This window comes from Oryx dammah, unplaced genomic scaffold (genome assembly GCF_014754425.2).
Source record: "Oryx dammah isolate SB20612 unplaced genomic scaffold, SCBI_Odam_1.1 HiC_scaffold_1, whole genome shotgun sequence".
In the NCBI taxonomy this organism is placed as follows: domain Eukaryota; kingdom Metazoa; phylum Chordata; class Mammalia; order Artiodactyla; family Bovidae; genus Oryx; species Oryx dammah.
In genome coordinates, this window is record NW_024070185.1 from 89726274 (window position 1) to 89753696 (window position 27423).

The following is a 27423-nucleotide window of genomic DNA, read 5'->3' on the forward strand; positions in this document are numbered from 1 at the left end:
AACGGTTAACAAACGGGAAAAAATCTGGGACGTTTCCTCTGACGTCAGCGAGGCCTCTACATAGCGGCTGCCGGGTGCCCAAGAGGGGCTAAACGGTGCTTACTTACGGAAGCGGGGCGCCCTCGATTCGCGTCACTTCCGCCCGGTTGAGTCTTGTCCTTCACGCTGCCAGATTGAAGCGACTTCCTCTTTTCTTTCCCTTCTTCCTCCCCTTGGCCCCGCCTCCCGGAAGCTTCGCTGGGTCTTCACTTGTGGATTAGGGGTGAGAGGTGGGAGGGCTACGCGGACCTTGGTGAATAACTGCCCCGAGTTCCACTCCCGGGCGGCGCAAGTTGGAAGAACTCAGGTCAGATCTCGGCCAAGGGCGGGACGGGACTCAGCGGGCAACGGGAATCCCCACCCTCTTCCGCTCCAAGGCCTCCCTCTCCCAGGCCTGTAATTGGCCTCTCCGAAGGCTGGGGTCCTTGGCCCCTCTGTAGTCGGATTGAAGCCATTGTCCTCCTCCTCTCTCTCCAGGCGAGGTCCCACTCAGGTTGCTGCCACCGATACCCTTCTCCTGGAGCTTCAGTTGGAAGCAGAGTTGTGTGTCGTCTCGGTGATGGCAGGGCTGATACCTTCAGTAGCAAAGTGCTTTAGCATCTATTCCGCTTCTTTTGAGCTCCGAAACCTTGGGAGACGAGTAGAGCAGAGAGAGTATGTGGTCACTTGCATTGTGCATATCAAGAATTCCTTTCCAAGGCAGCACGGCTCTCTAAGAGTTAGTACTGGGATTCACACCCAGATCTAGCTTCTCTGGGGTGACACAAATTCGTGGGGAGAGCGTTTAGAAATAGGGAAACTGCAAATATAAAAATGAGAGTTAGCATTGCTGAGTGCATGCTTCGTGCTCGGCCTTATGCTAAAGTCTTTCTGTACTTATTCATTCCTTATGAGGAGCATAGGAAGCGTATACTGTTGTTATTTCTGCTTTAGGAAATTGAGGCTCAGAGATGATATATGGCTTGTTCAGTATTAATAAAGTAGACATCTCCCAGGTCTCTTCCAGCTCTCCGATTCTCCCAACACTGTAGAATTAACTGATTTTCTATATTTCTAAATCAAACTATATTTTCAGATGTTGGCATTTCAGGAAATGAAATGCCTGAAAATTTTCTAAGTTTCTTCCTCCTTTGCCTGTTATCTTGTATTTTAGTAGCATCCTATTTAAAACTTTGTAGTTCTGTAAATTGAGCTGCGACTCTTACTTCACAATTTACTTTTCTCTTTCCAAGAGGAACTTGAGGATCATGTTGCTAAGTGTGGAATTAATGGACCCGGGTTAAAGGATTGACAGGAAAAGTTGCTAGTTTTTACATCATAGATTGACTCTAGTTGCTCTCCTTGCCTATCTTACCTAAGATTTTTTTTCTCTCCAGGAAAACAGCTATCATCTTGTGCCAAGATGTCAGGAATTGGAAATAAAAGAGCAGCTGGAGAGCCTGGCACATCTGTGCCTCCAGAGAAGAAGACAGCTGTTGAAGATTCAGGGACCACGGTGGAAACCATTAAACTTGGGGGTGTCTCTTCAACGGTATGTGGAAATAATGCTATGAGAGTGTGCTTTTCTTCTGTCAGTTGCAACCTAGAAGTAATAATTATGGAAGCCTTTTGGAGTAAGGGAAGTTGATTTGAAAAGAAGAAGGAGATAAAACAGCCAAAAGTAGATGAAATAATGTGTTGCTCATTTCTGAAAAAGAAATATAATGACATTTGATCTTTGTTTTTAAAGGTATATTCATATTCTTTGAAGAGTCTGGTGCCAGATTCAGCATTGATTGTAGTTATTTAGCAGTGGGAAGCTATACACTGATTTTTCATTCATTGGAAACTAAGGGGCCAGGTACTAAGAGGCAGTGTAGCAGAATCAATCATTGAGAGAGTGCCTTCTTATTTCCTTGTCTGTAAAATGTAATCATAGTATCTACCTCATTGGGGTTTTGAGAGGAGGAAATGAAAGGGTTCTTGTTAAGGAACGTTACTTCATGGTAAGTACTCAGTGTATGTAATCTGTTAATAGTTTTCATTGGGCTAGATATTGTGTTTATGATGGTGAGTAAAATAGATATCATCCTTATTGTTATGGAGTTGTCAATTCTTTTAGACAATTATACACCAAAAACTTATAGTAATGTTATATGTCCATTAGACACCATAAACTCACTATAATAGGTAAGGAGTCTGTATTTTGGAACTTAACCATAGGGATATGGTGTAAAAATGCTTTACATTTGTATAGCCTACAAAACCATGTCTGCTTTTTGAAATTGAGGATCAGAGAGTAATAGGAACATTCAGAGTAAATTGTTGATGAAACATTATTTCTGGGTTTGCTGTCTGGGATTCATCAGCATGCTATTGCCAGCAGGTGATTTTGTCTTGGGACTGTCTCATGTCATGCATCCAGGGACGTTTTTTCATTCGATAAACATAAATATTTGTTGAGCATCTGTTATTTGCCAGACACTGTGCTTTACACTAAGGACAGCTCCTGGACTTCAGTTTGTAGGTTGGCACTGAGAAAAGAACAGACTGTTATGATAGAGTGGAAAATGTGCTCTTCCCAGAGATAACTACATATGCTAAGGGATGCACAAAACACGCATCCCAGTTTGGACTTTATCCAGAAGGCAGTAAGGAGCCACTGGAAGGTTTTAAGCAGGGAAGTAACATGCTCTGACTTAGGTTTTGAGAAAAGACCATAAGGGAGCTAAGTTTATAAGAAGGAGTTCAGTTAACACAATTGTTCCCTCATTCCTTGTCTCTCTTCTCCCTCCTGTTCTTCCTGTCTAAGGGTGGGGAGCTGGGGCACGTATCCACTGATCCTGCCCCAGCTGGTTGACAGTTGCCCTTGAAGGCAATAACTTCTCTTCTGCACTTCAGGGTTTCTGTTGTAAACCAGCTGAGATTGTGGAACAAAAAACTTTGAGACTGCATGGTATGCTTCAAGTGGGAACACTGGTGGTGTGACTGGAGCTGTCCACCAGAGCTGTGCTGAAGTCTGGCATGGGATGAAAAAGTGTCTGCTATATGTAGAAGACTGTTGCAATAATCTTGATGAAGGATCATGGTGGCTCAGGCCATTGTGAAGATAGTGTCAACAAGATTTGTTCGTGGATTGGATGAAGGGTATGAAAGAAAGGAGGCAAGATGAACCCAGGATTTTAGAAGTATGGAGTTTTCACAAGCTGAGCTAGGGGGGTATATGAAAGGAGCAGATTTTAGGGAGCTGTGGGGGAGCAATCATAAGTTTGATATTGGACTATAAGTCTGAGGTATTTATTAGACCTATGAGTGGACAGGTAGTTGGATGAGGTGATCTGCAGTCTGTGGAGAGGTCTTGGCTAAAGCTGAACATTTCTGAAGCATTGTAGATGGAATTTAAATCCATGAGACTATAGGCTCTCCTGTAAGGAACAAGCATAGATAAAGAAGTCTGAGAACAGGGCCCTGGAGCAGCAACACTTCATGTCAAGGAGATGAGAAGAGGCTGACCAAAGAGGGGCCACTGAGGTAGGAGGAGAACAAGGGAGGGTGGGATCCCAGAGGCCAAAGGAAGAAAGAGTTTCAAGAAGGAGTTGATCAGGGGCTCCTGATGGGTTGAGAAAGGGAAGGACTGAGACTTTAGATTTAGTAATAGAAATTACGCTGGAGACTCGACAAGAACTGCATTGGTGGAATGGTGGCAATGGCAGCCTGATTACAGTGAGCTTAAGAGAATGTGTGAGGAGAAGAATTAGGGGAAAGAGGTAGAGATGTTGCTTTGGAGGAGTGTTGATGTAAAGTAGAACCAAGAAAATGGGGCCCCAGCCCAAGGGAAATCGGGGGTTGAGGGAAGTTTTTGTTTTTTGTGTTTTTAAAGTAGGAGATATTATGGCATTTTTATTTATTGGTGAAATGATTTGATAGGATAAATTTGATCCTGGAGGAGAGCATGGCTGCCCATTCCAGTATTCCTGCCTGGAGAATTCCCATGGACAGAGGAGCCTGGTGGGCTACAGTCCATGGGGTCGCAAAGAGTCGAACACAACTGAGCGACTAAGCATAAACTTGATGATGTAGGAGAGAGAGAAAGCAATTACTGGTTCTGTTCTCTCTCTTGAACAGAAGAGAGAATGTAATATAATGCACAAGGCGGGGATGGGCCCTTAACTAGGAGAGGAACACAAGGGATGTGGGTTCAAATATAAGCAGGTCAGTAGTTGGGCTTGTGGGTAATAGATGTGCACATGCTTTTCTGATTGCTTCTATTTTTTTTCAGTGAAATCAGAAGCAAGACTCATCTGAGAGTGAGGATGGGGGAGAAAGTTTTGGAGGTGTGAAGAGACAGGAGAAGGTACGAAGTAGTCATCTTGAAGAGAGAATGGACTAGAGAGATGGGGTAGAGTTGCTGGACAGCACCAAGAACCCACTTGAGTTTAAACTGAGGCCAGTCAACATGGTGCTTTATTTATTTATTTATTTTGTTAGTCCCATTCAGCTTCATGGATATAGGTGGAGAATTGGACGCTACCAAGGTTGGGGTTTTTAGCAGGCACATATAGAATAAGGGAGGAGAAGGTTATAAAACAGTGTGACTAGTCACGGAATTTAAGTTTGATTAAGAAGGAAGCAAGGAAGTAAGAGGAGTGAAGGACGTAGGTTTAGGATGAAGGTGTAGGACCATTGGTATGTAGATCCTGGAGTTGCTGAAGAGTGGATGGAGTCAGAAGCCTAGAGAGAGTGAGTTACAAAATTGTGGAGAATGAGGTGTTGGAAATTGAGTTTATAGAGAACATCCAAGTATAGCTAAGACTAAGACTAACTGGGAGTTTGGTGGCCGAGGGAGCTAAAGGACAAGATCATTGGAGGAGAGGAGGTCAGGTTACAGGATCTGAGATTCAAGAAAGATCATCTGTATGGGAATTGAAATTAGTAAGAAGTACAACCTGAGTAGGATTGGAGAGAGTGATGACATGTCAGGTGCTAAATCTTCAGGAAATGTGGAGAAGTGACGTGGGCGTTTGTAGATGAGTGCAGCAAGGTAAGGGTGGTGGGTGGTCCAGACCAGTGGCATGATCTGCAAAGCTAGGAGGTTTTAGGGAGCAAATAGATAGTGGCTTAGAAGTGGCAGTGGAGAATAAGGAGGACACCTGCCTGTCTCCAGGCCCAGGGCTTCAAAGGGTATGGGAGAGAAACAGCCACCACTGGAGAAGCCTGTAGGGAAACAATGTTCTCATCCAGGTTTCAGGTGGAGTAAGAAGGCAAAGGTGATATTCAGAAAAGTTAAAAGATGTCATTTATTAATAGTATTCATAAGCTGGTACAGTTGGGAAACTGTTGACTCTTTTGGTATATCAAGAATGTTTAATCAAATAGAAGAGAGAAAATTAAAGGGAAACAAGAAATTGGTGCTCTAATAAATGATTCTTACTTTAAAATAGTCATTAATTTCTAGGTAAAGTAAAAGCATAATCCTTTCAACACGCTGTTTCTTTGCCTGAGGTTCTTCCTACCTACTCGCTACCCCCCGAACCCCCATCAGCTTCTCCTCAGAGAGAGGTTAAAGGTCCTGAGGGGTACACTGGTATTGATGAAGTGACATTTTTGCAGAAACAAAAGAAAGCCTGATGCTGAGCACAAGTTGAGGTTTTAGAGTATGGGCATAGGTCGGCAAACTGTGTGAATGGATCTAGGAGATGGGGAATTGAAGAACTCTCCATCTGATGGCTTCTATTTTCTCTTTAAAATAGGAAGCAAAGTCATCTGCTTAGTGTGATTTGAGAGCAGATAGGGTTTCGTAGTTTGACTCTGCTTCGATGTAGAATAGGAGCTAGTTTACTTGTCAAAGAAAGAAACATTTTTGGACAAATGATGAAATCTGTTCAGGTTAGAACTCACTTTATAAAGGTGCCAGTCTCTCTAGTTTAATGACCTTATGTAGAAGTCTCATCATACTGGGTGTAGGAGAGGAGGAGTCCAATATGTGGATTGATTCAGACTGGGGTTTGTGTGCAGAAATAGAATAAAAAGATTAAAGGTTGAGAACTTGAGGAGCCCGGTAAGCTGGAGTGTGAAGGAGTATACAATAGAGTATAGTCAAGGTATGGAAGATAGTGGAGACAGAGAAGAAAGGAGAAAACTCAATATTTTGGAGATCCAGATGAAGCCTAATATGTTAGGCTAAGGTCATGAGACATCCAAGAAGATATCAGGGAATGGAAGATTCAGGGAATGGGAAGTTGGAATTTAAGATTTCAGATGTGGCACAGTTCCAGATATGACAGAAATCTAGGCTATGGCTTTTGAAATGTCAGGCACAGTGATGGAGGTAATCATTGAAGTTAAGGAATTCAAAATGCTAACAGTATAGATGCTAGAGGATTAGATGGCTCGTGCACTTGTGGACATGTCCAAATGTATATTGAAGTCACTAGATGTAGTGACAGGGACTGGGATACAGAACTTGTAGGGACAGGAACTTGGTTGACAAAGCCTTGGATGAATGAAGAGCAGTCCTTAGGAGAGAAGATGACTGATTGGGGTAGAGGGTGATCTGGCTGGATGGTGGAGCCTCCCAGTAGCAGTATTCTGTATGTGTACATGTGACTAGAACAGTGAGCTGAGGTCAAGATTCTAGTGTATTTGTATATGTCATTTTTTCCTCCATTCGTAACAGACATGTATTTATTTCTTCTGCTATTACTTCTTATCCACTTATTAGCCCTTGTTGAGTTTAACAGCTGATATGTTTAATTTCTTTATGGAGATTAATAAAATTGGTTTCCTGGGGCAGGAGGAGTTAGACATTCGAACACTGCAAACCAAAAATCGCAAACTGGCAGAAATGCTGGATCAACGGCAGGCCATCGAAGATGAACTCCGTGAACACATTGAAAAACTGGAACGAAGACAGGCCACTGATGATGCCTCACTATTGATTGTCAACCGGTACTGGAGTCAGGTAGTAGCTTGTTAATTTACTCAGGTTTTGGTTTGAGCATTGTAGTTCTCCTTAGCCTTCTCTTTATTTCCAAAGTTGCTTCCTTTTGTATCTTCATAATGTACCTCCTCTGCTCTAGTTTGATGAAAACATCCGTATCATCCTTAAGCGTTATGATCTGGAGCAAGGTTTGGGAGACCTACTCACAGAGAGAAAAGCCCTTGTTGTGCCCGAGCCAGAACCAGACTCTGATAGCAATCAAGAACGGAAAGATGACCGAGAGAGAGGTGAGTGTTCGTGACAAGTTTACCGCTGCGTGCTTTCTGGGTGTTTGAAGTAGGGCTTCGCTTTGAGGCTCTCCATCTGAGGGGAAAAAGTAGATTTTGATATTTGCAGTTTTATAATTTTAGGGGCTTCTTTTTTCCCCCTGTGTCCTCAGGGGAAGGGCAAGAGCCAGCTTTCTCTTTCCTTGCTACTTTGGCCAGCAGTTCCAGTGAAGAGATGGAATCTCAGCTGCAGGAGCGTGTGGAGTCCTCCCGCCGAGCGGTGTCCCAGATTGTGACCGTCTATGATAAACTGCAAGAAAAGGTGGAGCTCTTATCACGGAAGCTGAACAGTGGAGGTGAGGCAAAACCCGAGAGACGGGGAGCAGAGGGGGAGGACTAGGAACTCACCTTTGTGTGTGAGTTTGTAGTTTTCAAACTTACACATGATTTTCAAACTTATATCTTTATTTTTAATTAAACATCCTAAAGTCAGTTTTAATCTGTTCTTGTTTTTTGTTTTTCTGTTATCTCTTGTAATTTTCAAAGTTGGCTCAGGTTTTAGAATTGTTAGATCTCAGTGTTTAAAAAGGTAAAACAAGATACATGAATGGAAAAGTGTCTATTTGAAATAAAACTTCTATTTTATGTTACTATTCAGAGTTAATGCAGACACTTATATTTGTATAGTGTAGTTAACTACTTGTGTAGCTAGGTTGCATCTTATTAAATGTCCTGACTTCATGCTTTAAATAATAATCATGGTCTAGTTGTAATATTTTAATTTCTCTGATTATCATTAAGATGTTTAACCTTTCATTTCTGAGAGAGATATTTCAAATATAATGGAAGTTGAATCACTGGCTGGGAAAAATAAGAATTTTCTTATTCTTTAATTTTGTTTTTAAAGATACTTAGGCCAAGTTAATCAATAGAATTAGGAGGAGAGGCATATTAAGGACTTGGTAAAATTTTGTGTTCAAAAGTTTCTTTTGTTTTTCTAATAATGTGTTTGTGTGTTCCTGTATTTTATTATTTATAACAGATACTTGTTTCAAGATATGCAAATCAGAAGTCACAAAAGTCCTCCCATCTTACTTTTCCAGAGATAGCCATTGTAAATAGTATTCTTTGTGTCCTCCTAGACTTTTGTGCTCATATGTTATATCTACTTTGTGTGTTCCCAGCTATGCCTCTTGGTGCACTGTCTCGCCTTACTCTTTGTTTCTCCATTTTCTTGCCCTGTTTCTGGTGTCTAGTTGGAGCTTATATAATGGTGAATGAATGGCTATAAATCTTCCCTGTCATCTAATGTAAGCTGAGTTGTGTGTTACTTCTTTCTCCCTTAGCTCTACTTGAATAGTTAGGAGGTATTATTAAACAATATGCACATGGACATACCATAATACATATGGTATAATATGTATTATACCATATTATACATATTGTATGTATATTATAATTATGTGATATGTATATTATATTATTATAATTATGTATATATGTATATTATATGTATAATATGGTATAATACATATGGTATATCCATGTGCATATTAGACAGAATGCCATATGCAGAGGCTATGTCATTGATAAACTTGATTTTATAAATGAATATCAAGAAAGGAATTACTGTGTTTAAAAAGGAATTAAAAAGAGTAGTGCATTAAATGGTACTTTAAAATTATGCCTTTTGATGGCATGCATTTTAAGGTAGAGGTCAAGGTAAAAAGTAAAAACATTCAGTACAAGTTACAAACTGCTAAGCTGCTATTATTTATAACATGAAAGATAGTTGCCATTGATTAGCTGAATGTTCTAATAGACAAAGATGTGTAAAGTGTGAATTGTAGCATCAACTCTAACTTTTGGCCGTTCATTTTTCCCTCATGTTTATTTGGCGCTTGATTCAATAGAATTGCATTTATCAGTTTGTTTATTAAGTCACTAAATGTTTATTGAGCTCTTATTATATTCTGGGCCCTGTTTTCAATATCTTAGGATATTAAGAGGACTAAAATTCAGCCCCAAGTTCTTACCTTAGGTTTTGAATCAGAATCACTCTTGAGAGTTTTTGGTGCATACTCTTTTTTGGCCCTGCCCATGTGTATTCTTATTTAGCAGGTATAGGATGAGTCCTAGGTAAGTATCTAATTTTAAAGGTTCTCCAGGTGATGCTGACAGGTAATCTTGGTTGAAAACCGTGAAAACCACCACATGACTGACCTGTGTTACATTTCTAAGAGTGATGCCAGTTTTACTTCCTGATAACTGTCTCTAGGGTCAGTATATCACCTGAGAGTATCAGGTCAGTATCACCCGAGAGGATTTCAGCTATAGTATTTATGACTCTAATTTTAAACATACTAATTTGGTATGTTAAGTTCTATGGGTGTACTTCCTTCTTTGTAAATAACACTATACATTTCAATTCTTGAGCCTCCAGAATACATCTAGCATAGTATTCCAGAATATGATAAGTAATCCTATGCTCTTGTCCTTATTCTTCATGATTTTATAGATGCCCTTTTGAACAGTGAAATTGCTGCTCTCTGCTGTGCCCTTCCCTTCTCTGCCAATAGAGAGAGGCTTCATTTCGCTATTAGTGAATACTAGGAATTTGTGATCGGAGAAGGCGATGGCACCCCACTCCAGTACTCTTGCCTGGAAAATCCCATGGGCGGAGGAGCCTGGTAGGCTGCAGTCCATGGGGTCACTAAGAGGGTGACATGACTGCGTGACTTCACTTTCACTTTTCACTTTCATGCATTGGAGAAGGAAATGGCAACCCACTCCAGTGTTCTTGCCTGGAGAATCCCAGGGATGGTGGGCTGCCGTCTATGTGGTCGCACAGAGTCGGATATGACTGAAGCGACTTAGCAGCAGCAGCAGCAGCAGGAATTTGTGATAGCCTTAGAAAACAGAATTTTACTACCATTAAGTCTGAGACTGATTAGAGATACTCTGTCTTGTCTACAAGTCTAAAATGCAGTTTTTGGGGGTGACCGTTCCTTATCTGAATAAAGTTGTAGGGCCCTCTCCATTTTTTTTCACAAGGCAATTTGGTTTCATAGAAAGGGATGGGCGTTAGGTGACCTTGCCTCTGTCTACCTCTGCAGAAGCACAAGGTTGACTGATTTTCTTGAGCAAGGGCTTTACTAAGCCCTCTAAGCAAGCCTGGGTACTTAATCTGTCATGAGAAGATCTTAAAAGCCAGCTATTTCTTGAAGTTTCCAGGAAGGTGAAGTGAGCTCGCACATGAATGCTTTGGCGGGATAGACAGTTGTGAAATGTGACACCATAGCTGCTAAACTAAAGTACAGTTCTTCTCCTTCAGACAATCTGATGGTGGAGGAAGCAGTGCAGGAGCTGAATTCCTTCCTTGCGCAAGAGAACACGAGGCTCCAAGAACTGACAGACCTCCTTCAGGAGAAGCATTGCACCATGTCTCAGGAGGTACCTGACCAGAAAGCAGGTGGCGGTTTCCAGTGGGCTGTGCCAGGCGTTGACTCAGAGTGCTGAGTGCTTTCAAGGTCGCCTTACTCCGGAAAGCCTGCTTTGATGTTTTGAAGGGCAGGTTAAAGCAACCAGCTCTGAGAAATCAAAACCCGAGGAAAGGTTTAAGGGAAGGAAGGAATCGAATGTTTCTCCTTGACTTTGTTTAAATAGACATTGTAGGATTTTAGTTTTTAGGAAGAATTGCCATCATGAAGTTTTGCAAAACAACACACCAAACCCCCAAATATTAAATTAGTCCAAAAGACCATGTACAATGTTACTGAGGAATGGGTTGGTAGAAATTTATCTGAGAAAGAAACAGTAAGAAATATTGCATTTATAATGATCCATGAACTTGAGAAATGTGGGTTTTTAGTCCAAACTTGGACACACATAGCACCATAAGCAAACTGTGTCAAGATTTGGGTGTTTATTTATATAAAATGACTGAGACAAAGTGGTGATAAGCCTTGTGCTGAAATTTGACCTACCTTAGTTTGACCACCCAACTCTTAGGCTTATAAATTAATAGTTACCATGTATTTAGTGCCTGGCACTTAAGTACTTTATGAGTGTTATCTCCCATGGTCAAATAGCTCTCATCTTATGGCTAAGGAAACACTTTCAGAGAAATTGGTGACTGGTCTGAGGGCATACAGCCAGAAAGTGATTGGACTGTGATTCAGATGTTGGTCTGTTTAACTTTAAATCCCATGTTCTTCATTATACCCTGTTTCTGAAACTCCAGTGCCAAGGTACACACAGGGCTGGTTGCATGGGAATCATCTGGGAAGTTTAATAATACTTCTCATCAGCCTTCAAAGGGGTTTTAGTATCAGTTCAGTTCAGTTGCTCAGTCGTGTCCGACTCTTTGCGACCCCATAAATTGCAGCACGCCAGGCCTCCCTGTCCATCACCAACTCCCGGAGTTCACTCAAACTCACATCCATCGAGTCCGTGATGCCATCCAGCCATCTCATTTTCTGTCGTCCCCTTCTCCTGCCCCCAGTCCCTCCCAGCATCAGTCTTTTCCAATGAGTCAACTCTTCACAGGAGGTGGCCAAAGTACTGGAGTTTCAGCTTTAGCATCTTTCCTTCCAAAGAAATCCCAGGGTTGATCTCCTTCAGAATGGACTGGTTGGATCTCCTTGCAGTCCAAGGGACTCTCAAGAGTCTTCTCCAACACCACAGTTCAAAAGCATCAATTCTTCAGTGCTCAGCCTTCTTCACAGTCCCAACTCTCACATCCATACAGGAACACTGGAAAAACCATAGCCTTGACTAGACGGACCTTTGTTGGCAAAGTAATGTCTCTGCTTTTCAAAATGCTATCTAGATTGGTCATAACTTTTCTTCCAAGGAGTAAGCGTCTTTTAATTTCATGGCTGCAGTCACCATCTGCAGTGATTTTGGAGCCCCCAAAAATAAAGTCTGACACTGTTTCCACTGTTTCCCCATCCATTTCCCATGAAGTGATGGGACCAGGTGCCATGATCTTAGTTTTCTGAATGTTGAGCTTTAAACCAACTTTTTGACTCTCCACTTTCACTTTCATCAAGAGGCTTTTTAGTTCCTCTTCACTTTCTGCCATAAGGGTGGTGTCATCTGCGTATCTGAGGTTATTGATATTTCTCCCAGCAATTTTAATTCCAGCTTGTGCTTCTTCCATTCCAGCATTTCTCATGATGTACTCTGCATATAAGTTAAATAAGCAGGGTGACAATATACAGCCTTGATGTACTCCTTTTCCTATTTGGAACCAGTCTGTTGTTCCATGTCCAGTTTTAACTGTTGCTTCCTGACCTGCATATAGGTTTCTCAAGAGGCAGGTCAGCTGCTGTGGTATTCCCATCTCTTTCAGAATTTTCCACATTTTGTTGTGATCCACATAGTCACAGGCTTTGGCATAGTCAATAAAGCAGAAATAGATGTTTTTCTGGAACTCTCTTGCTTTTTCCATGATCCAGCGGATGTTGGCAATTTGATCTCTGGTTCCTCTGCCTTTTCTAAATCCAGCTTGAACATTCGGAAATTCACAGTTCACATATTGCTGAAGCCTGGCTTGGAAAATTTTGAGCATGACTTTACTAGCATGTGAGATGAGTGCACTTGTGCGGTAGTTTGAGCATTCTTTGGCATTGCCTTTCTTTGGAATTGGAATGAAAACTGACCTTTTCCAGTCCTGTGGCCACTGCTGAGTTTTCCAAATTTTCTGGCATATTGAGTGCAGCACTTTCACAGCATCGTCTTTCAGGATTTGAAATAGCTCCACTGGAATTCCATCACCTCCACTAGCTTTATTCGTAGTGATGCTTTCTAAGGCCCATTTGACTTCACATTACAGGATGTCTGGCTCTAGGTGAGCGATCACACCATCGTGATTATCTGGGTTGTGAAGATCTTTTTTGTACAGTTCTTCTGTGTATTCTTGCCACGTCTTCTTAATATCTTCTGCTTCTGTTAGTCCAGACCATTTCTGTCCTTTATCGAGCCCATCTTTGCATGAAATGTTCCCTTGATATCTCTAATTTTCTTGAAGAGATCTCCAGTCTTTCCCATTCTGTTGTTTGCATCTATTTCTTTGCATTGATCACTGAGGAAGGCTGTCTTATCTCTTCTTGCTATTCTTTGGAACTATGCATTCAGATGCTTATATCTTTCCTTTTCTCCTTTGCTTTTTGCTTCTCTTCTTTTCACAGCTATTTGTAAGGCTTCCTCAGACAGCCATTTTACTTTTTTGCATTTCTTTTCCATGGGGATGGTCTTGATCCCTGTCTGCTGTACAATGTCATGAACCTCATTCCATAGTTCATCAGGCACTCTATCTATCAGATCTAGGGCCTTAAATCTATTTCTCACTTCCACTGTAAGGGATTTGATTTAGGTCATACCTGAATGGTCTAGTAGTTTTCCCTACTTTCTTCAATTTAAGACTGAGTTTGGCAATAAGGAGTTCATGATCTGAGCCACAGTCAGCTCCTGGTCTTGTTTTTGTTGAGTGTACAGAGCTTCTCCATCTTTTGCTGCAAAGAATATAATCCATCTGATTTCGGTGTTGACCATCTGATGATGTCCATATGTAGAGTCTTCTCTTGTGTTGTTGAAAGAGGGTGTTTGCTATGACCAGTCTTTTGCCCTCCTTCATTCCATATTCCAAGGCCAAATTTGCCTGTTACTCCAGGTGTTTCTTGACTTCCTACTTTTGCATTCCAGTCCCCTATAATGAAAAGGATATCTTCTTTGGGTGTGAGTTCTAAAAGGTCTTGGTTGTAGTATAGTGGTGCTTATCAAGAAATTGGATTGTAGTTAAAAAAAAAATAGTATAACTTTCATGTTTTAAGATATAAACTAGGTGCTGCCAAAATGAGAAGGTCTTCCTTTACCAGCCCTTTCCCTAACCTTAGCAATACTAAGCTGGAGAGGCACAGTGCTTTGCTTAGCTGACCTGATGTCCATGATGGCTCTCATGGCTGGCTGTTGATACAGCCTGTTAGCTAAGAACTCTCCCCATCATGGCTGTTTCAGGGTAGTTGGACTTCTTATGTGGCAATTGGCTTCTCCTTAGAGGAAGAGAATTAGTGTTTCCAGAATACCAGGCAGAATCTGAATGGCCTTTCAGACATCTTGAAGTTACATAGCATCATTTCCACTGGGTCACCAAATTGACCCAGATTCAACAAGTTGGGGCATTGACCTCACCTGCTGTTGGGAGGACCGTCAAAGAATTTTGGAGCCATATTTTAAAACTAACACAAGGATATGCATAGATTGATGTGAAAGGTGTGAGTTTGGTGATGAGAGTATTAAACAGCACTAGCTATGTATAGCTCCGAAATAAGCAGAGAACAACATAGATTTTTGTATCTTTATAGCATCTAATTGTAGATTGCCCTGGGGTCAGCTTGAAAAAGGAAATGGAAGTTTTCCTTTCATTCTCTTTGGATTATCATTTGTGGGAGTGTGGGGAGGGAAGGTTGAGGGTAAAGATAACTGTCTTTTCTAAATAAATCTTTTGAGTTTTTAATCTCCTAAAATATTTTTTCTGGTAAAATGAAGGATGTTCTTTTTTACCTCTTAAAAAACACATATTTTCTGATGGACTTGTGGTCTGTGTAGGGAAATGGTGCTTCTCAGAGGTAGAAAAATTACTAAATCTTAGTCTTTTCCTTGTGAGAGTTCTTAGAGACTTCTACAGTTTTCCTGATTGTGACTAATCCAGAACTGTTGAAAGAACCTGTGATTTCAGTTTTATGCTCATATGTTTGAAAGAAAGGGAAGTATCTCTTACTTAAATGTTTTCTATAATGATACAGTAAACGGTTAATTCTGTGGGATTTGGGATGTATGGCATTCCTTTTCTAACTTGGTCTTATTTTCGGTATATTTTTCTGAACACCTGTCTTTGGGATGTAGTTTTCCAAGTTGCAGAGTAAAGTGGAGACAGCTGAGTCACGAGTGTCTGTCCTGGAGTCCATGATCGATGACCTGCAGTGGGATATTGACAAAATTCGAAAGCGGGAACAGCGACTTAACCGACACTTAGCCGAAGTCTTAGAACGGGCAAGTGCTGTTTTATTCATAGTTTGAAGACTGGAATCATTTTAAGGAGTCTACTCAGAAGGGATGGGCTTGGATAATATTAATAGTACTTGAGGACAAACAGGCTCCTTTGAAAGTACTCTGCTTATCAGACTAAAATTCTAGGGTCTCTCACTAAAGAATCTTTGTCTTCTCCCTAGGTAAATTCAAAAGGTTATAAAGTGTATGGTGCAGGGAGCAGTCTCTATGGTGGCACAATCACCATCAACGCCCGGAAGGTAAAATCAGCGACGCCCTCAGAATGTGTTTTTTTGACCTAGTGTCAGGTATTGCCTTAGGCTTTCCTGCTGTCTCAGTGGTGAGCAATCCGCCTGCATTGCAGGAGATGTGGGTTTGATCCCCAGATAGGGAAGATTCCCTGGAGAAGGAAGTGGCAACCCACTCCAGCATTCTTGCTTGGGAAATCCCTTGGACAGAGGAACCTAGCAAGCTATACTATAGTCCAAAGGGGTTGAAAAAGTCAGATGCTACTTAGCATCTCAACAACAACAGCAGCAGCAGGTGTTGTTAGTTAGGTACTTAGGATTGTGTTCACAAGTTCACAAGTAACAGTGTGGGTTTTTACTAGAAGAGTGGATCAGTGGAGATGGAAGCTTAGGAATGGGAATGATCTAGAAGTTCCTTTTCTTTAGTCTCATTTTGCTATTTCCTCCTTTTCTCCAGTTTGAGGAAATGAATGCGGAGCTTGAGGAGAACAAAGAGTTGGCTCAGAACCGTCACTGTGAGCTGGAGAAACTTCGGCAAGACTTTGAGGAGGTCACTTCACAAAATGAAAAACTCAAGGTAGGAGACACAGCTCTGAGGGGCAGTAAAATAAAACTTCTTGCTGATAACTTCACATTTATGAAGTATAACATAAAGCATCATAATTTATGAGGGAAGAGAAAAAATAGAAGTTTTGTTGCTGTATCTGTCTATTCAGTTATATAGTTACTTAATATTTATACCCTGCCTTCTTCTGAAAAGGATTTAAAGCAGCCTTCAGAGGTACATTGACTAAATCAAAGTGCTCTAATGTAGGACCTTGGAGAAAAATGAGGAGTAGGGTAAACTAGGGTGATGATCCAAAATGGATTTTTTAAATGGGGCTTGTATACAAGACATATGCAAGAAGCTTATATGTACTTTCTTCTGGCCACTCCCATGTCAGTTCTGCCAGATTGTACCACAGGATTCAGCCCTGCAGTTTCTAACTACCAAAACAGAGAAGGAATTGTGGTCAGTGATTCTGACCACAGGATCAGATGGTCAGTTGATTTTCATACCTGCCCATTAGAATTTTCTCCCATGGTTCTTGGGTGGAAGAAAATGGATTCCTAAAGTCTTCCCACCACTCTTTCAGTTGCAACCACTTGTCTTTTATAATTTGATATGTTTCTAAGTAGATATATGCATAAAGATGTTTGAACTGAAAAAAACCAGAACACAAACAGCCTGAGTTGAATCTGTTGAAGTGTTAGAATAATTTAACAGTTGCTTAGAAGAAGCATACGTATTTTTGATACAATATCAAAAGTATTTTTCTCTGTGACTGTCTACAAAGAGAACAGATTAGAGACCAATGTCCTCAACTATCTTCTTAAAACAAATATCCTGACAAATTTCATAGTGCTCTTCCCTGTCCCTAGATCTGACTGATTTCACAGATCTCTTCTAGTGTCCTTGGACACATAGTGTACACCATGTATCAATTAAAACAGTCCTCAGGTGGAAGAATGCAGGCACCAGGTACTACCTCTTGGAGGATCTAAATTGATTTGGGGTAGATTCTATGTAACCAGAGGAATAGGTAGATGTATTTCACAAAGTTTGCCTCAGATGCACAGGACATCAGAGAGTTTAAGAGTTTTGCTTCCTGGCCAGCATCCTAGGTTCTGCTTCTGACTTTTCTTTTCTTCGGGCACTCCTAAGGTGGAATTACGGAGTGCAGTGGAGGAAGTGGTCAAGGAGACTCCAGAATATCGCTGCATGCAGTCACAGTTCTCCGTGCTGTACAATGAGAGTCTACAGTTGAAAGCACACTTGGATGAGGCTCGGACCCTGCTTCATGGCACCAGGGGAACCCACCAACGTCAGGTTGAGCTCATTGAGGTAACAGCCTAGCTTTTCCTTCCGTGTATAAGCTTTCTCCCTCATAAGTTTTATAATTTTTACTCTTTCTTGCTCAGTTAATTTTTTATTCATTCAGCAAACATTTATAGAGTGGCTGTAGGTCTTTACTCTGGTAGATGGTGGCTATCCTGCCATCAAGGATCATACACACATGGGGAGAGTAGTATCCAGTAGAATGCAGTGTGGTGCAATAGAGCATGTCCAAAACAGGAGTGATAAAGGAGTGATAAAGGAGACCGAGCATCTGATTAGACTGTGGACCTGCCCTGTATTCCACTTGCCAAAGTGGAGTGTGAATCTTAAGGATAAATACAAGCTTACCGGTAGATAGAAAAAGGAGAAAGGTTTTAAAAAAATAGTTTAGTGTGGCTGAAGTCTTATGTGCATGGGGGAGAATGGTGTATAGAAGCTGCATGGCTATGTAAATAATTTTTCTTTAAGGCAGAAACTTTCATTTATGTGTTCACTTCTGCGTTTTCCTTAGCCTTTAAGTTTATGTTTCTGGTAGTTTGTCGTTTACTATATGTCTGCCAAATGAATTTAATGTATCTTACTTGACTATTGATATACTGTTTAATTCTTTAGTTCTCCAACTAAATTGTAATACTCTCAGTTAGGAGCGATTTCCTGTATTTCTTGAGTCTCCTGCCAGTTCTCAAATCAGTATTGTGCAGCTCTCTGGTACTCACTAAGTGTTGATTGAATGTATTGATTAAATTGGAATGAATCCCTCTTTTCTTGATATTTTCTTTTTGTCTTCTTAGACCCTTACAGGTCAAATTTAGGAAACATAGTCCTAGAACATGGTGACATTGCCTCATTTTGATAAGAATGTTTGGTTCCTTTTTCCGTGTGTAGCGAGATGAGGTTAGTCTTCATAAGAAGCTGAGGACGGAAGTGATCCAGCTGGAAGATACACTGGCCCAGGTCCGCAAGGAGTATGAGATGCTGAGGATAGAATTCGAGCAGACCCTTGCTGCCAATGAACAAGCAGGTACCGTTACTCTGGCTCCACCCTGCGGCTCTGCTGCACATGCCTTCCTTGAAAGACAGCATGGTCACCAGGATTTTTAGTACTAACTGGAGCTCAGGAGTCCTCAAGAACTTGAATTCTGTCATTCATTTTGGTGTTCAGACTGGGTGCTTGTGTTTTAACTCAAGTTGGTCAGCTTTGTTTCCATCTTCCAAGAAGGAATCTTCCTTTTGACAGCTCTTCCTGTTTCTTGGAAGTCCCTCATGTGTTCTGCACTTTCTTTCCTCGTGCCTTTGCCCTAGTCACAGTTCTTCCTAACTTTGCTGTTGCTGTATTTAAGGCCCCATAAACCGGGAGATGCGCCATCTCATCAGTAGCCTCCAGAATCACAACCACCAGCTGAAAGGGGAGGTCCTAAGGTATAAGCGGAAACTGAGAGAAGCCCAGTCTGACCTGAACAAGGTAGTAATCAGGAGGAGCAGGATAAGTATTATTTACAGCTAAGTCTGCAAAGCTGTCTTGGGGTGAGGAGAACGGTGTGGTCACCATAAGTGTGTGTGCTGCTTTCCTTCCTCTGCCCTCCCAGACTCGGCTGCGCAGCGGCAGTGCCCTCCTGCAGTCTCAGTCCAGTACTGAGGACCCTAAGGACGAGCCTGCAGAGCTAAAACAGGATCCTGAGGACTTAGCCGCCCAGTCTGCTGCATCGAAGGCATCTCAGGAGGAGGTCAACGAAATTAAGTCCAAACGCGATGAGGAAGAGCGAGAACGAGAAAGGAGGGAGAAAGAGAGGGAGCGAGAAAGAGAGCGGGAGAAGGAGAAGGAGCGAGAACGAGAGAAGCAGAAACTAAAAGAGTCAGAAAAAGAGAGAGAGTCTGCTAAGGATAAAGAGAAAGGGAAACATGATGATGGAAGGAAAAAGGAAGCGGAAATTATCAAACAGTTGAAGATTGAACTCAAGTAAGAGCAGTGTTTTTAGAGTAACTGTTTCTGACTCTAAAGTGAATGTTAGGACGTTGTACTTGAATGATGGCATGGCTTACTCAATAATTGTAATATTTTCATTGTAACCAAGTGTACAGTTAATGTGATCTCAGTTCTTGATCAAGTGTACAATTTCAATGGCCTGCATGGCTGTTGTATAGTCTGGTTCAGTGATCAGGTCTCAGTAAACCCTGTTGTTGCAGCCTTATTCCTCATGAATCAAATTAAGGAAAAGGATGTCACAATTGAGATAATACTCATGAGAATTGTTGGACATTAACTACTGCTGTTTACTAGATTTGGGCAAGTTGTTGGCATTCATTATAATTTAAATTATAATAGGTGGAATATGTATGGCTATAACTTGAACAGTATTGATCTCTTTGCCTGATGGTGAAGTAATTTGTGTATATATCAGATCATTTAAAGAGGTTTCTAGGAAGTTTACTGCTGCAGTCACTGAAACAGTAAGGCATACCTTTGATTCAAGAAACACTGCCATAACCTCACATATCACCCCCCACTTCCTCCTGCACAGCCAGGAACTTTGCTGGGAGAACTGGTTCCTTCTTGCTCTGCATTGGTCATAGTTGAGTCTTTATTGATGTTTGGATTGGAGGGACTACTGTCCTTAAAACGTTCAAAAAGGACTGTTAAGAGGTTTGAAAGTTTAGTAAGATAAAGTTTTAGTCTTTAACTGATGATTAATCACTGAACTGTCAAATCTAGAATTAGTGGTATATTTTAAACTGAATTTTCTCCTTTTTTTCTTTTTTCCTCTTGCTGTCTTTGAGGCAGAGTTGTTGTTTTTGTTGTTTTTCTCAAGTGTGGTGTCAGAATCATCTGAGTGATTTACTTAAAGTACATTCTTGGACCCCATCCCAGACTGCATAATCTCAGTTTCTAAGAGTGGGTCCCCAGAACTTTGCCTGTTTAAGAAGTGCCACAAGTGCTTATCTTATAACTTTATGGTGGTGAATTCGGTCTGAAGAGAGAAATGATTCCTTTATACAACTTACTTTTCTATACTTTCTGAGTGTGTCCAGAAGTCTCTTAATAGTCTTTGCAAAAGTTTTATCTTTTAGATGTGTTGTATAAAGTGTAAAATAGAACTGTTTAAGATAATTCACTCAATTCAAAATTCCCTTGATCTGATGCCCTTTGTTTTCTTATTATACCATTCCTCTCCACCACCTTATCCTAGGAAAGCGCAGGAGAGCCAAAAGGAGATGAAACTGTTGCTGGATATGTACCGTTCTGCCCCAAAGGAGCAGAGAGACAAGGTTCAGCTGATGGCAGCAGAGAAGAAGTCTAAGGCAGAGGTAACCTGGTCTTGCTGTTAACTGTCATTCTGATCGAAATCTTCATTTGTGGGATTTTCCTTTACACTTCTGAAGGTTGTAGTTTCTTTATCTTTAAAGTTAGTGTTTAAAACTTTCCAGCATTTTCTTCCCTTTTGAAGACCATCAAAAATAGAGATTTCCAGATTTTCCATCAGACAGTTATGGGGAATAGGAGTAGCCTTTTCAAACTTTTTGCTCCCCTATTTGCCATATAAGTCATGGTAATACTGACTTTCTTCTTCTGATTACTTTTGGAAAGAATGCCTTATGCTTTTAAAATTTGGGAGCCTAGAAAAAAAGGGTGAAATTACTATTTTAAAGGAAAGTACATCTGCAGTTCTCCAGAATGCTGCTTATAGAAGCGTGTGATATTGGAATGGAGTGGTAATAAAGCAGGGCTGTGATGTAGCGCACTGATGTATCATTTGCCTCCTTTCACAGTTCTGTAAAGGTTCTTTTGGTGTTTATGGGCCCTCTATCTGTGCACAGATTTAATTGATTTTTGAAATTGTGTGACAGCTTTTTTGTTTTTCTTTTTGTGTGATTCCTTTCCTCCTATAGTTGGAAGATTTAAGACAAAGACTCAAGGATCTGGAGGATAAGGAGAAAAAAGAGAATAAGAAAATGGCTGATGAAGATGCCTTAAGGAAGATCCGGGCAGTAGAGGAGCAGATAGAATACCTCCAGAAGAAGCTGGCCATGGCCAAGCAGGTGGGCATACTTTCTTTATTTAATGAGCTTTTTAAAGTAAGTTTTGCTTTTTAAGTAAGTAAGTGACAGTGAAATTTATCCTGTCATTCCAGTTTTTTTTTTTTTGGTTAATATTTTTTTCCTCTTATGTATTTGCTTGTTTGTTTTTACATTGCAGTCTCTCATCATTCACTTACTTTGGTGTATTTGAGAAGAAGGAAATTTACTCTTATTATCAGATGGATAGCCAGTTGTTCAGAAACTGTTTATTGAGGAATCTGTCCTTTTTTTGCTGATCTGGAATCAGGAGATGTAATGAATATATAAAATTTTATACACATTATGGTTATATGAAGCTAAGAAATACATGTTCCCCAAATAGTTTACAAATAAATAACTCATGTTAACTGTGGTAGTTTGAGTCACAGCACTGTAGAGACTTGTCGCCTTCTCAAAGGAACGTATATTTCTTTATTTTTAAGTCCCAATGAATTTACTAGCATACCAAAAATGGTTAGAAAAATCATATATCTGCATAAATAGACTGAAGTACACATAGGTGTTTAATATGTGTGAAAAAAAAGAGTTTTAACTCAGCAGAATAAAGGAAGATAATTAAATGTGGTAAGGCAAAAACATAATAATATTGGAAAGATGGTGGACATATATTTGAACACTACGTATTCTAGGATAACTCCCAAATGGAACATATATGTATATATATGTATATTATATATATATATGTTATATATAGTGCTAAAGAAATCTATAAAAGAGCCAGAAGAAAACAGATAATTTTTTTTTTTATTTTGAAGTGGAGAAGACCTTTTTAACTATTAATAAAAGCTTAAAAAAATGAAAGAGTGATAATTTTGACTTATGGAAAAAAATCACAGAAAACTTCTGTGTGGCGGCAAAGCCAAAGGATCAATGACAAACAGGAAAAATATTTCTAACTCTTCACAAAAAGGCTTATCTTTTTAATATACAAAATATTTACCCAAAAATAATAGGGAAGAAAACTTGAAAACCCAATAGAATAGGCACAGGATGTGAACAGGGCTTCCCTGGTGGCTCAGCAGTAAAGAACCTGCCTGGTAATGCAGGAGATGTGGGGGTTGATCCCTGGGTTGGGAAGATTCCCTGCAGAAGGAAATGGCCACCTGCTCCAGTATTCTTGCCTGGGAAATCCTGTGGACAGAGGAGCCTGATGCTTATAGTCAGACACAACTTAGCAACTAAACAACAACAACAACAAAGATATGAATAGTTCACAGAAAAATAAATGGCTCATAAATGTATAAAAAGATGCTCATAATTTATAATAAGATAAATGTAGACTAAAAGTGTTTTTGAATACTGTTCTGCACCTATCAGATTGTTATGAAACTTAGATGTTTTCAGTATGTTGGAAAGTTTGTAGATTACAGTTAGTATTATAATTGTGGAGAAGTATGAGAAAATATGAGATTGTATGGTGGAAATTTTCTTACCCAACTCCTACTTGATCAGTTTGCTAGATAACAGTTTGTATAATTTTTGTCTGCCTCAGCTCACTTCAAATACAGATGAACTAGTGAGTATCAGGCTAATAATCAGTGCCAGTGGTTTCAGATAACAAGGCTTCTTCTGTATTCCTCAGTTCAGTTCAGTTGCTCAGTTGTGTCCGACTCTTTGTGACCCCGTGAACTGCAGCACGCCAGGCCTCCCTGTCCATCACCAACTCCTGGAGTTTACCCAAACTCATGTCCATTGAATCGGTCATGCCATCCAACCATCTTATCCTCTGTCGTCCTGTTCTCCTCCTGCCCTCAATCTTTCCCAGCATCAGGGTCATTTCAAATGAGTCAGCTCTTCGCATCAGTTGGCCAAAGTATTGGAGTTTCAGCTTCAGCATCAGTCCTTCCAGTGCACACCCAGGACTGATCTCCTTTAGGATGGACTGGTTGGATCTCCTTGCAGTCCAAGAGACTCTCAAGAGTCTTCTCCAACACCACAGTTCAAAAGCATCAGTTCTTTTGCACTCAGCCTTCTTTATGGTCCAACTCTCTCCATCCACACATGACCACTGGAAAAACCATAGCCTTGACTGCTGCTGCTGCTGCTAAGTCGCTTCAGTCGTGTCTGACTCTGTGCGACCCCATAGACAGCAGCCCATCAGGCTCCCTGTCCCTGGGATTCTCCAGGCAAGAATAGTGGAGTGGGTTGCCATTTCCTTCTCCAATGCATGAAAGTGAAAAGTCAAAGTGAAGTCACTCAGTTGTGTCTAGATGGACCTTTGTTGACAAAGTAATGTCTCTGCTTTTTAGTATGCTGTCTAGGTTGGTCTGTATTCCTAGGGCTAATCTAGTGACTAAGAACTAAGCTTCTTAAAAACTGTCTCTCCCTGTCACTTGATTATTTCCAGATTAATAGTCAGCACGTTTAATTTCCTGTGTGCACGTCTTTGGAGTTAGAAGATTTTATTAAAATGAAGGTTCCTCTTTCTTATTTTAGGAAGAAGAAGCTCTCCTGTCTGAGATGGACGTCACAGGCCAGGCCTTTGAAGATATGCAGGAGCAAAATATCCGTTTGATGCAGCAGCTGAGGGAGAAGGATGATGCAAACTTCAAGCTCATGTCAGAGCGTATCAAGTCCAATCAGATCCATAAGCTGCTGAAAGAAGAGAAGGAGGAGCTGGCAGACCAAGTTTTGACTCTGAAGACTCAGGTAACTAGAATGAATAAAGCTTTCCAGAATCCTGTTGAAATAGAGCATTTTTTACATGAAAATACATGTAAAAGTATGATTATTGTGGCACTTTTTATATAGTAGGAAAAAAAACCTAAAAACTAATGTATATGATTAGGGTATTGGTAAATAAATTATACATTCATACAGAGGAGTACAATGAGCTGTTTAAACAAATGTAAATCTGCCAATATAGAAAATTGTCTAAAATATATCACTAAGGGATTCATTTGTTTATCCATTTTGTATTAAAAATGTGTATGTCTTTTGTGCGTGTGCGTGTATCTTAAAAACTTCTGGACAGCTGCATGAAAAATTGGAAGAGTGGCTGTGTGATTACCTCTGACTGTTAGGATGAGAAATTGCCATAGTCTTGCGTGTAATTCAAAGGGTTCATGGATAGAATTAGTATTAGCTCGAGATTTCTAAAGAGTTTCTTTTATGGACCTGTGGATTAACAGAGCTTGGTCAGTTTTTTTTTTTTTTTTCCCTCTCTCTCTTTCCTGTTTGTGTTAAAATGTTCCTTTCTTTTTCTGAGGTTGATGCCCAGTTACAGGTAGTGAGGAAACTGGAAGAGAAGGAGCACCTGTTGCAGAGCAACATTGGCACAGGGGAGAAGGAGCTGGGTCTTAGGACCCAGGCCTTGGAGATGAATAAACGCAAGGTACGATGGATTACTCTGTGGTCTAATGTGATGGTTAGTCTTCAGACAAACAGATAAGTATGACACTGGTGAAATTGCAGGTTTGCTTTATTCCTTGGGCTTGGGTTCATATTTTTTCTCACTCTAATAAGAGGATGTTACTTATACATCCCTCATAGGCAATGGAGGCAGCCCAGCTTGCAGATGACCTCAAAGCACAGTTGGAGATGGCTCAGAAGAAGCTACATGATTTTCAGGATGAGATTGTAGAGAACAGTGTCACCAAAGAAAAAGATATGTTCAATTTCAAACGGGCCCAGGTCAGTTGTTTTTTATTCCCTTTTTGCCTTGTAGGGGTTTTCTGGACTCTGAAGAGTCCAGAAAGAGTTTTTAAGAGTCCAGAAAGAGTTTTTAAGAGTCACTGATCTGTTGTATGTAATTTCCTACTTAACTCCTTGAGTGACAAGACAGAGTCTGTTTTCTTCACTGAAAATTATCCCTAAAGCCTATCATGGTGTCTACCATGTAATGGGTGTGGAATCAGTACTTACTTATTTAAATGAATGAGTTAGTCAAATCATAAAGAATTATCAGTAAAAAAATTTAGAGTAAAGTTCTACAATTTTTCTGTTTTTTGCATATCTACTGTTTCTTAGGATGCCTTAGCTGTAAATCTGTAAATTTCAATCCAGTCTATCTTCTGCTTAAAATTAATTGCCTTCAAATAAAGTGGCCTATCAAGTTTTCATCATTTTCCTTTTTAAAAAAATGTAATCTCTCTAAACTCTTTGACTGGATTTTCACAGAACTGAATTGAATACACTTAGATACAACTGAAGTTTGGTGATATGATTATGGTTGCTTGCTCTGAAACTAAAGAAAATAGTTTGTCATTTGTAATTCTCTACATTCTTAGAAGATAATTAGACATGAAAGGACAGAAAGTCTGTCCTTTCTACAGCAAAAGTTCAAGTTGGAGTCTTTAATTTTTCTCACAAATGGCAGGACTGAGGGAGTAACAGTTACGCTCTCCCATCACAGGAGGACATCTCTAGACTTCGAAGGAAGCTGGAGACCACGAAGAAACCAGACAATGTACCCAAATGTGATGAGATTCTGATGGAGGAGATTAAGGACTACAAGGTTAGAAACACTGCTTCAGTGATTTGTGTGTGCGTGTGTGTGTGTATGTTTGTGAAGGCCTACTAACAAATTAGAAGAATAAATGACCTTCTTTACATGAAAGTAACCAGAGAACGGTTTATCCTGGTAGTGGGGTGGGGGGTGGTGCTATTATTATCTTAGTGCTCAGTGGATTTTCTTATTGTTTGCTTCTACATGAGCCATTTGGGTCATAAACCTTTACGGTTGCTCTGACTCTGATTCCTTTTTTTTCCTAGGCACGCCTGACCTGTCCATGTTGCAACATGCGTAAAAAGGATGCTGTACTTACCAAGTGTTTTCATGTTTTCTGCTTTGAGTGTGTGAAGACCCGCTACGATACCCGCCAGCGCAAATGTCCCAAGTGTAACGCTGCCTTTGGTGCCAATGATTTCCATCGCATCTACATAGGTTGATCCAAGCCAGGAGAGGAAGAGGGGCAGGCTCTGCAGGCACTTAGTCATTAACCACTGAACTGCTCCCTCCCCTCGCCTTGACTGTCATCCACAGGGCAGTGCTTCTGTCAACTCCCTTTCCTTCACAGACTGTGTCCAGGTTCTCCTCGCTAATACTTCGATGACTTCAGCCGGGGGAACGGATTGGTAGTACCAGTCTTGGGTTTTAGAATGAATTAGAAACAAACAACTTTTGTCTTCCCCACCCGCTTTATTTCCTATTTTTAGACTTGCAGCCTCTTCTTCAGGCTCCCTGTGTAACCTTGGGTTGTCCATTCCTCCTGAAGAAGTCAAATTGGTATTTTTGACACTGAGAAAGAAACAAGGAAGAGTGGAGACGTGAGGCTGCTTGCAGTGGGTGGTGATCTTTTAGAAATAAGCTATCTGCAGGTCTGAGCAGTACTCGATCTGGACAGTAAACTTCTTGTAAACTTAGGTTATAAAATGGTATCGTCATGCTCCTTATTCCTGTTTGAAGCCTTAATGAAATTTATGTCCAGGATGAGTCAGCCCATCTCCTGTACACTAGCTGAGTAATTTGTTAAGGTCAGCTGGCTTCCTTGTTACAGTTATTTAAGTTTTGGATGTTCTACTCATCAATGTCTTTAAATTTCTTGAGACCAGAATGATTTCAAATACTATAGCCCCCTTTCATCTTATAATGAAATCAAGATGGGAGAGGCTGGGGCACAGGACTGAGATGGTGAAGAGATCCAGTGGGTATTCTGGGAACTTGATGCAGAGAGGCCTTGGTGAGCTATGAATTACTCACATCTGCCTCTCCACAGGGGTGGTTGTGACTCCTGTTGTCAGAAGATTCTATGTAATATTTCCGTAGGACTTTATACTCCTGCACAAGCGTCAATTAAAGCAGGATTCAGTTTGCTTTTGTGTTCATGTTTTCCTTTGAAATTTTTATATTTGTCATTATTAGTTGATTTTATACCTGCTGTTTTAGAATTAAATTCTTCAGAACAGAAATAATCAACTGAGATTAAAAGACTAGCTGTGTTTAAA

General features: G+C 40.5%; 1 protein-coding gene across 4 annotated transcripts; it reads left to right on the top strand.

Moving 5' to 3' along the window:
• The first annotated feature begins 214 nt into the window (after positions 1-214).
• RNF20 (ring finger protein 20) lies at positions 215-27423 on the top strand. Of its 4 annotated transcripts, none has more exons than XM_040240815.1 (21): positions 223-346; positions 1416-1570; positions 4298-4372; positions 6812-6979; positions 7098-7245; positions 7398-7580; positions 10559-10677; positions 15133-15279; positions 15459-15536; positions 15982-16101; positions 17230-17409; positions 18289-18424; positions 18744-18865; positions 18990-19360; positions 20589-20706; positions 21289-21438; positions 23914-24126; positions 24686-24811; positions 24970-25110; positions 25832-25933; positions 26191-27423. In XM_040240815.1, the coding sequence occupies exons 4-21, from the start codon at positions 6863-6865 to the stop codon at positions 26365-26367; spliced, it is 2748 nt and encodes a 915-aa protein (XP_040096749.1). In that variant the 5' UTR covers positions 223-346; positions 1416-1570; positions 4298-4372; positions 6812-6862; the 3' UTR covers positions 26368-27423. The 4 variants fall into 4 exon arrangements, with proteins under 4 accessions (XP_040096730.1, XP_040096739.1, XP_040096749.1 ...); XM_040240825.1 differs by having other exon boundaries at positions 1424-1570; XM_040240796.1 differs by lacking the exon at positions 4298-4372 and having other exon boundaries at positions 215-346.

Excerpts from the sequence above, each read along its gene's own strand:
- RNF20 (XM_040240796.1), top strand. The coding sequence starts at position 1,442 with ATGTCAGGAATTGGAAATAAAAGAGCAGCTGGAGAGCCTGGCACATCT. Across the intron at positions 6,980-7,097 it reads TCAACCGGTACTGGAGTCAG|TTTGATGAAAACATCCGTAT; the intron begins GTAGTAGCTTGT and ends CCTCTGCTCTAG. Across the intron at positions 16,102-17,229 it reads CACAAAATGAAAAACTCAAG|GTGGAATTACGGAGTGCAGT; the intron begins GTAGGAGACACA and ends GGCACTCCTAAG.